The 11,027-nt window shown below is 47.5% G+C and overlaps 1 protein-coding gene across 1 annotated transcript in view; it reads right to left on the reverse strand.

Annotated features, from left to right (window-relative positions):
- ppp1r14d (protein phosphatase 1 regulatory inhibitor subunit 14D) overlaps positions 1-10,535 on the reverse strand; it is a 47,585-nt gene extending 37,050 nt beyond the window's left edge. Inside the window, exon 1 of the mRNA XM_078233162.1 lies at positions 10,071-10,535. Within this exon, the coding sequence (XP_078089288.1) occupies positions 10,071-10,250 (180 nt within the window). The 5' untranslated portion in view covers positions 10,251-10,535. The remainder of the gene's footprint in view (positions 1-10,070) is intronic.
- Between the last annotated feature and the right edge of the window lie 492 nt (positions 10,536-11,027).

Here is an 11,027-nt window from a genome sequence, read left to right on the forward strand (position 1 = left end):
TCTTGGCCCCCATTTTTGTTTCCTTGTTTTGTCCCAATAAAACCCCTTCCCTCCCCCCACATGGCCAACTGTCATTCTTTTTTGTTTTTGTCCTATTAACACATTCCATTATCCTGTCTTTACACCATTTATTAGTGAGCATATTGTGTGACCATAAGTAGATAGAATTCTTTATCAAGTTGGTTGGTGAAGCAGTTGATTCTGAGACCAGGGTCCCATATCTCAATCAAGTTAACCACGCTGGTATGAGGCATGAGGAGGCAAGAATGGAGTGGGAAACATTACTGAAAGGAAAGACAATGGACAGGCAATGGCAGGCATTCAAGGAACGAATAGCTGAACTCCAAAAGTTGTTTATTCCTATTTGGCACAGAGTGGAAAGGGAAATGTGGCCAAACCATAGCTTACAAGGGGAATTAACAATAGTATTAGATTCAAAGAAGAAGCGTACACATTGGCAATAAAAAAATAATGAACCTGAGGATTGGGAACAGTTTGAAATTCAGCAAAAGTGGACCAAGGGATTGATTAAGAAATCAATTAAGAAATTAATTAAAATTAAATTAAGAAAGAGAAAATAGGTTGTAGCAGTGAACATAAAAACTGACTGTAAATACATCTACAGGTACGAAAAGAGAAAAAGATTAACAAAAATGAATGTTTCCAGTCAGAAACAGGGGAATTCGTAACGGAGAACAAAACTATGGCTGAGAAATTAATTCGTACTTTGCTTCTGTCTTCACATGAAGACATGAATAATGTACCAGAAGTTCTGAGAAACACAAGTTTTAGTGAGGAGCTGAAAGAAATCAGTATTGGTAGAGAAATGGTTTTGGGTTAATTAATGGAATTGAACGCGAGTAATCTCCAGGACTTGATAATGTTCATCCCAGAGTACTTAAGTGGCCCTAGAAATAGTAGATGGTGTTTATTTTCCAAAATTCTTTGGACTCTGATGGTTCCTACAGATTGGAAGATAGCTAATGTAAGCATTTTAAAATGGGAGGTAGAGAGAAAACAGGGAACTATAGACCAGTGAGCCTAATGTCGATAGTCGGGAAGTTGCTGGAGTCCATTATCAAGGATGTCATAGCACAGCATTTGGAAAGAGGTGATTATAATCAGGCAAAGATATTTTCGTAATTCGTAGACACCATTTTATGCTTTCTGTGACTGATTGGTAAAGTTTTTTTTAAATTCAATGAATAATGAAGATTGCCAACGTGAAGTTCCATTTTCAAGGGCCTTTATTGCAAAGCTACCCATTCACACCCAATAGGTGTGAACTCACAAATCCTGTGCGTTTCCATGGCAACAATCCTACTGAACATGGCTCCCCGCTCTTCACTTGAACTGGCCCATTGGATGCTGTCATAAGCTGAATGGCACTTGATGACATCATTTAATGGTAGAGTCCACCAGGAACAACGGGGAGAGAGAGAGAGACACCCCTTTGACCGAAAGAAAACAAAATAAATGTACTGGGGAGGGCGGGGGAATTTTGCAAAGGAACCTCCAATTCCTATTTCATCTTATTTCTAACTTTGGGGTTATTAATACAGTTTGGGAACACTCCAAACTGAAAGGTTGTGGAAAATACGTTCCCACTTATAAAAGGGAAATCATAAATCAAAAACACTTTTCTGTTTACGGACTGGTTATGAGAGAACTCAAGGCTGTTTAAATTAATCCCCATCCTGTCCATAACATCTGACTCTTCCCTATTCTTCCTTGACTTCTCCTTCTCCATTTCAGACAATAGTTTGCCACCTGACATTCACTATAAGCCCACGGACTCTCATAGTTACTGTGACTACATTTCCTTTTTTAGGGGCGGCACAGTGGTTAGAATTGCAGCCTCACAGCGCCAGAGACCCGGGTTCAATTCCCGGCTTGGGTCACTGTCTGTGTGGAGTTTGCACATTCTCTCCGTGTCTGCATGGGTTTTCTCCGGGTGCTCTGGTTTCTTCCCACAGTCCAAAGATGTGAAGGTTAGGTGGATTGGCCATGCTAAATTGCCCCTTAGGGCAGGATTTTACGGGCTCGATCGTCCCAAGGCCATAAAATCCCACCCAAGTTCAACAGACCTTTCCATGGTCCGCCCCTTGCCCGCTCCGATTCCCGTGGCGGGTGGGATGGTAATATTCTAGCCTTAGTGTCCAAAGATGTGCAGGTTAGGTGGATTGACCATGCTAAATTGCTGCTTAGTGTGTCCCAAGATGTGTAGGTTAGGGGGATTAGCCATGGTAAATGTGTGGGATTACAGGGATAGGGTAGAGGACCTGGGTAAGATTTTCTATCAGAGAGTTGGTGCAGACGCGATGGGCCAAATGGCCTCCTTCTGCACGGTAGGGATTCTATGATTTTATGATTCCCATAAGGACTCTACTCCAATCTCCTAGTTTCTTTGTCTTCATCACGTCTGTTTGCCAGTGCAATCTTCCATACCAGCACTTCTGATAAATCTTTCTTGTTCCTCAACTGAGGATTCCCCCAAGCATGGTTGACTGGGCATCCCATTGTGTCGTGGGGGGGGGAGGGGAAGGGGTGGGAGGGGGAGATCAAACACAGACTGGGTGCTTTGGGAAACACCTCTGTTTGGTCCAGAATTGACCCTGAGTTTCCTGTCGCTCATTCTTTCAATTCTCCACCTTGCTATCACCCAGAACTTGTCCCGCCACCCTGTTCCAATGAACCTCAACGCTAGCTCGGGGAACAGCACCTCACTCTTTGACCTCAACATTTACATCCTCTAAACTCAACACTGAGTTCAACAAATTTCGATCATAAGCTCCTGCTTCCTTTGGTTTTGTGTCCCCACCCAGCCCCCGCCCCCTCCTCTGCCGCCGGTTCAGCCTTTTCTCATTACTTGGCGGGAGTGTTTGGGGCCTTGGATGGTGAGAAGGAAGGAGGTAGAATGGCAGGTGTTTCCTCTCCTGTGTTTGCATGTGTAGGTGCCAGGTTAGCGAGGTTGTTTTGGGGATGGTACGGTGGCACGGTGGTTAGCACTGCTGCCTCACAGCGCCAGGGACCCAGGTTCGATTCCGGCCTTCGGTGACTATCTGTGTGGAGTTTGCACATTCTCCCCATGTCTGCGTGGGTTTCCTCCCACAGTCCGAAAATGTGCGGGTTATGGTGATTGGCCATGCTAAATTGCTCCTTAGTGTCCATTGGGATTAGTAGGGTAAATATATGGGATAGGGCCTGGATGGGATTGTTGTCAGTGGAGGTTGAATGGGCTGAATGGCCTCCTTCTGCACTGCAGGTATTCTCTGATTCTAGTCTACTTTTTTTATTCATGTACTATGCATTCTGACTGCTGCTATCCAGCCACCTGATCTTGTCACGTCTTTTAAAGTTTAAAGTTTATTTATTATTGTCACAAGTAGGCTTACATTAACACTGCAATGAAGTTACTGTGAAAGTCCCCTAGTCGCCACACTCCGGCGCCTGTTCGGGTTCACTGAGGGAGAATTTAGCATGGGCGATGCACCCAACCAGCACGTCTTTCAGATTGTGGGAGGAAACCAGAGCACCCGGAAAAAACCCACGCAGACATGGGGGGAATGTGCAGACTCCGCACTGACAGTGGCCCGAGCCAGGAATCGAACCCGGATCCCTGGCACTGTGAGGCAGCAGTGCAAACCTCTGTGCCAAATTCTCCAACCTCACCCACAGCTGCGATTCTCCAGCCCCACTGCTGTGAATGGAGATTTGGCTGAATTCCAGTCTTTGATTTTTTACTTTATCCATTTCCACTCCCATTGGCTTTTGTACCATGAAGCCTCTTATCATTTAATCTCTCCTAGACTCCAGCCTATCACAGATCTTCCCTTTTGTGTCACCTGCCCTTCCTCTTGCTTGGAACCTATTCGCTTCTATTCTTCCCTAGCTCTGATCAAGGATTATTGACCTGAAATGTGAACTGTTTCTCTCTCCACAGATGCTGCCCGATCTGCTGAATATTTCCAGCATTTTCTGTTTTTTATTTCAGATTTCCAATATCAGGGGTGTTGCCCTTGTGAGGTGCTGATCTAAGTTATTTCAGTTTGTGCTCACAACGCTTCTCATCTTCCCTCTCATTCCTCAGGTGACAACCCCCCTGTAGGTAGGGCTGTAGGTAGGGCTTTTAAATAAAACTAGGGTTGGGGTAAGAGTTCAAGTCAGTGTCAATATATAAATCTAAAGAGAAAATTTGATACATGGGGATATATAGAACGCTGGTTAGGCCACATTTGGAGTACTGCGTCCAGTTCTGGTCGCCGCACTACCAGAAGGACGTGGAGGCATTGGAGAGAGTGCAGAGAAGGTTTACCAGGATGTTGCCTGGTATGGAGGGTCTTAGCTATGAGGAGAGATTGGGTAGACTGGGGTTGTTCTCCTTGGAAAGACGGAGAATGAGGGGAGATCTAATAGAGGTGTACAAGATTATGAAGGGTATAGATAGGGTGAACAGTGGGAAGCTTTTTCCCAGGTCGGAGGTGACGATCACGAGGGGTCACGGGCTCAAGCTGAGAGGGGCGAAGTATAACTCAGACATCAGAGGGACGTTTTTTACACAGAGGGTGGTGGGGGCCTGGAATGCGCTGCCAAGTAGGGTGGTGGAGGCAGGCACGCTGACATCGTTTAAGACTTACCTGGATAGTCACATGAGCAGCCTGGGAATGGAGGGATACAAACGATTGGTCTAGTTGGACCAAGGAGCGGCACAGGCTTGGAGGGCCGAAGGGCCTGTTTCCTGTGCTGTACTGTTCTTTGTTCTTTGTTCTTGAGCCTGCAGTTTAGCAATTTGGGTCAAGATGATCAGGATGTGACAGGAAGAGGCAAAAACGTTTAATGATAATAGATCATCAATGAATAAAGTCATTCACTGACTGGCGGCATGGTGGCACAGTGGTTAGCATTGCTGCCTCACAGCGCGAAGGACCCGCGTGCAATTCCGGCCTCGGTTGACTGTGTGGAGTTTGCACATTCTCCCTGTGTCTGCCTAGGGTTCCTCCGGGCGCTCCGGTTTCCTCCCACACTCCAAAAATGTGCGGGTTAGGTGGATTGGCCATGCTAAATTGCTCCTCAGAGTCAGGGGGATTAGCAGGGTAAATGCATGGGGATATGGGTTCGGTGAGCCGAATGGCCGCCTTTTGCACTGTAGTGATTCCATGATTCTATGAAACCCGGTCAAAAAAAAATTAAAATTTAAGGCATTTTATCTTAATACACAAAATGTTCGGAACAAAATAGATAAATTATGGCTCGAAGAGACTTTTATCTAATTGTGATGATACAACCATGGTTACATGTTGATCAAAGTTGAGAACTAAATGTTCCAAGATATTAGACCTATTGAAAGACAGACGAAAATGGAGAAGAGGTTTTATGAGGTGAAGTGGGAAGTGCTTCGATCATTTTTTTTGTTAGCTTCTTGTGCCTTACAGGGACAGAGATTTATCATAAATCAGGTATTCATTATTTAAATGCTGGCCTTTGCCTGTCTACTATCTGGGTAGCGGGGCGGCGGGTGGGTAAGGGGAATGTTGTGGGGGTGGAGTGATATCCGGACAGCGGCGCATTTTTCAATTATTTTTTACTGCGCATGCGCGGTTGAGGGTTCCGATCGGAGCTGCAGGATTTCGGGTGCGATAAGCCCCGCCCACAGCGCGATTCAGACTCGCGATTTTTCTTTCAGGCTAAGTGCGTGTTGGGGTGCCTGAGAACAGGTTTACAAGTCGGATCTGAATCACGCCCAGATTCAGCGCTTGGAATCAAAATGGTAAAATCGCTCCCTAATAGAAAAAAGAAATAAGTTGCTTTCAGTGCCGCCGTTGGGCGGCACGGTAGCACAGTGCTTAGCACTGCTGCTTCACAGCTCCAGGGTCCCGGGTTCGATTCCCGGCTCGGGTCACTGTCTGTGTGGAGTTTGCACATTCTCCTCGTGTTTGCGTGGGTTTCCTCCGGGTGCTCCGGTTTCCTCCCACAGTCCAAAGATGTACGGGTTAGGTTGATTGGCCAGGTTAAAATTGCCCCTGAGATGCGTAGGTTAGAGGGATTAGCGGGTAAATATGTGGGGGGTAGGGCCTGGGTGGGATTGTGGTCGGTGCAGACTCGATGGGCCGAATGGCCTCCTTCTGCACTGTAGGGTTTCTATGATTTCTATGATTTCTATGAAGATACAAATCAAGATATAAAAGGGACTTGTAACAAAGGCAATTCAATAATTGTGGGGGACGTCAATCTTCACATAGACTGGACAAATCAAACAGACAAAAATAGTTTGGAAAACAAGTTGATGGAGTGTGCTTAAGATACCGTCCTCGAACAACACTGTATAAACTAAACCAGGGAACAACATATTTTATATTCAGTTTTGCATAATAAGATAAGGTTAATCAGTAATCTCATAGTAAAGAATTCTCTGGCAAAAGAGTCATTATAATATGATAACATTTCACATGGACTTGAGGATGACGTACAGGTGGAACTTAGATAAGCCCATCACATGGGTTTGAAGGGTGAGTTGCTTAAGGTGGATTGGGGAATTGTATTAAATGATAGGAGGTATGCAATGGTGAATATTTCAAGAAATATTTAATATTTTTCAACTAATCTACAGTCCATCAAGAAACAAAACCTCACAGGAAAATAAATCCGTCTCTGGCTACCTAGAGAGTAAGAAGTCTAACAACACCAGGTTAAAGTCCAACAGGTTTATTTGGTAGCAAAAGCCACTAGCTTTCGGAACAGGCTGTCCCTTCATCAGGTGGGTGGGAGTTCTGATTACAAACAGGGCACAAAGACCGAGAGAGACCTAGAGATCTAGAGAGTGACCAACTGGATCCAATCCTGATCCATGTCAGGTTGGATCAAATTATGATCTCTGCTCAATAGGATCCAGTCCCATTACAGACCAGTGTCTGATTGGATACAAAATCATTTCCAATTGCTCTGAAGCTATTTCCAGTTCTGTTCACATTCAGAAATGAAAGATGATGAAGGCAAAATGCTGCGGATGCTGCAATCTGCAATAAAAAACAGAAAATGCCGGAAAAACTCAGCAAGTCTGACAGCGTGTGTGGAGAGAGAATAGAGCCAATGTTTCGAGTCTGTCATCCAGACTCACAATGTTAGCTCTGTTCTCTCTCCACAGATGCTGTCAGACCTGCTGAGTTTTGCCAGCATTTTCTGTTTTTGTTGCACTAATGAACAATCTCCACTAAAATGCTGATTAATGCCCAACTGTTCCTGATTAATATCTGACTGTATTCACATCTGTGTCTGTTGAGTGAGTTATTTCACATTCTATTTCCCCACGAGCGGAACCATTAATTAGACGTTCACTCTCTGTTATGTCACAGCTTACCACTGAGTAATGGTAAATATTTATTAAACAACAATATCCAACCTCAAGCCAACAGTGAGATGGAGAAAGCTGTCAGAAATATAATTTGGCAGGAATAACATGGCTGTGTCGCAGTCAATTGAATAGAATCTGGGAGAGTTCATGGAATTAGAGAGGATACCTTCGCGTTGCCCCGATGCTTGTGAGTGGCAACTAGCCTGACACAACCATAAATTTGGTTTGCCAGATCAGGCAGACCTCTACAAATCTCCATAGCCACGCTTCCATATTTCCACCCTCACACCCATATTCCAAGACACCCACACACACATACCCATACTCACACCCCCCACATTCCCGAACCCTGACACATCCATCCACACAAACACAGACACACACACTGAGACACTCCTAAACCCCGGCACAACCCCAAACACTCACTCTCTCCCACATATCTGCACACTCACATTCTCCCACACACACACACACTCTCCCACACACACTCTCCCGCACACACTCTCCCGCACACACTCTCCCGCACACTCACACTCCCGCACGCTCACTCTCTCCTACACACACACTCTCTCCCACACACACACTCTCTCCCACACACACATTCTCTCTCACACACTCCCGCACACACACTCCTGCACACTCACACACTCCCGCACACACACACTCCCGCACACACACACACTCCCGCACACTCACACACTCCCGCACACTCACACACTCCCGCACACTCACACACTCCCGCACACTCACACTCTCCCACACACTCACACTCTCCCACACACTCACACTCTCCCACACACACACTCTCCCGCACACTCACACTCTCCCACACACTCACACTCTCCCGCACGCTCACACTCCCGCACGCTCACACTCCCGCACGCTCACTCTCCTACACACTCACACTCTCCCACACACACACTCTCCCGCACGCTCACACTCCCGCACGCTCACTCTCCCACACACTCACACTCTCCCACACACTCACACTCTCCCACATTCTCCCGCACACTCACACTCTCCCACATTCTCCCGCACACTCACACTCTCCCACACACACACTCTCCCACACACTCACACTCTCCCACATTCTCCCGCACACTCACACTCTCCCACATACACACTCTCCCCACACACATACACACTCTCCCACATTCTCCCGCACACTCACACTCTCCCACATACACACTCTCCCACACACATACACACTCTCCCCACACACATACACACTCTCCCACATTCTCCCGCACACTCACACTCTCCCACATACACTCTCCCCACACACATACACACTCTCCCACACACACACTCTCCCACACACTCACACTCTCCCACATTCTCCCGCACACTCACACTCTCCCACATACACACTCTCCCCACACACATACACACTCTCCCACATTCTCCCGCACACTCACACTCTCCCACATACACACTCTCCCACACACACACTCTCCCACACACTCACACTCTCCCACATTCTCCTGCACACTCACACTCTCCCACATACACACCCTCCCCACACACATACACACTCTCCCACACACACACTCTCCCACACACTCACACTCTCCCACATTCTCCCGCACACTCACACTCTCCCACATACACACTCTCCCCACACACATACACACTCTCCCACATTCTCCCGCACACTCACACTCTCCCACATACACACTCTCCCCACACACATACACACTCTCCCACATTCTCCCGCACACTCACACTCTCCCACATACACACTCTCCCCACACACATACACACTCTCCCGCACACACACTCTCCCGCACACACACTCTCCCGCACACACACTCTCCCGCACACACACTCTCCCACACACATGCACACTCTCCCACACACACACTCTTCCCATACACATACACTCTCCCCACACACTTACACACACTCCCACACACACACTTTCCCGCACACTCACACTCTCCCACACACTCACACTCTCCCACACACTCACATTCTCCCACGCACTCTCTCACACACACACACTCTCCCACTCTCCCACACACTCCCTCTCCCACACACTCACTCTCCCCCACACACACACACACACTCTCCCACACACTCACACTCTCCCACGCACTCTCTCACACACTCACACTCTCTCACATACACGCACTCTTCCACACTCTTACACACCCACACACTGACACACACATGGCTGCACACACACATGCCTGTATACATACACAAACACACACTCACACACTCCCAGTTACATACCCACACACACACACACACACAAACACACATACACTCATATTCCCACACTCCCACATTCCCCCAACACCCACATACCTACAGATCCAGAGACATATAGAGACACAGAGCTTTGACTAAGATCACTTATTCCCCAGTGTGAACCCTGTAAGTAAACGGATTCAGTCATTTAGAAAACACATCAGGACCCATTCCAAAAAAAAACAGCGCCGTGTTACAGATGTTTTACTCATTGATTCAATTTGAGGTTCTCAAATCTTCACACAGCTGTGATGAAGGCACATAACAAATGGTTTGCATTGCCACATTTTGTCTTCACCCTAACACAGCCCAGCTGCTGAAAGATGGCTGGAGAAGGTCGGTTTCATTCTCTGCAGCATTTCACTGAACAACCTCGCCAGGTGGAGACTGGCACGAGCTGTTAAAGCATCGAAGCAAGAGGCTGAACCCGGGTCCAGGCGAAGGGCTCGCCGCCCTGTCCACTCACCTCGCATCCGTACAACTGGTGAAGCTGGAAGTCCAGCCACTCCTCGATGTCCAGTCGCCGCTGCAGGTCCTTCCTGTCATACCGCACCGTGAACTTGCCCAGTTTCCGCTGCGACTGGGGCTCCTCGTCTTTGCCTGGGGACTGGAAGTAGACCCGGGACTGCGTGCTGGGCTCCGCCATCGTGGGACAGGCCTGCCTCGATTGATCAGTGCAATAAAACACCTCAGCGGTCTGAACTGCAGCAGCCCTGAGCTGGCGTGTGAGATAGAGAGCAGCTGTCACTCCTTCTCCCCCCTCCCCCTTCCCCTCACTGGCAGATGGGAGACACCAGCATACAAACACCGTCTGTCTGACAGTCTGGACATACAATACCCTGAGAAAACAAACAATGCACAGTCCCTGGCCTCTCGAGCTGGAAGTGCTGTTAGATTCAGTGATTATTGTGACAATAACGCTATGAAGATTAAAACGGACCAATCAAGATTAGGTCATGTGATGTAACCAATTCATCCAGGACAAATAACGCAGCTCACAGATCAACACCTTATTTCTTAAGGTTTTCCGGAATTCCACCCTCAAACCTTTAAATAATTTGTCTTTTCGGAGTGTCTCTAAAGTTTATTTATTAGTGTCACAAATAGGCTTACATCAACACTGCAATGCAGTTACTGTGAAAATCCCCTAGTCGCCACACTGAGGGAGAATTTAGCATGGGTGATGCACCTAACCAGCACGTCTTTCAGATTGTAGGAGGAAACCGGAGCACCCGGAGGAAACCCAAGCAGACACGGGGAGAATGTGCAGACTCCGCACAGACAGTGACCCAAGCCGGGAATCGAACCCGGGTCCCTGGTGCTGTGAGGCAGCAATGCTGAACATTGTGCCGCTGTGCCGCCCACAGTCCGAAAGAGGTGCTGGTTAGGTGCATTGGCCATGCTAAATTCTCCCTCCGTGTAC

This window comes from Mustelus asterias, chromosome 18, assembly GCF_964213995.1.
Source record: "Mustelus asterias chromosome 18, sMusAst1.hap1.1, whole genome shotgun sequence".
NCBI lineage: Eukaryota > Metazoa > Chordata > Chondrichthyes > Carcharhiniformes > Triakidae > Mustelus > Mustelus asterias.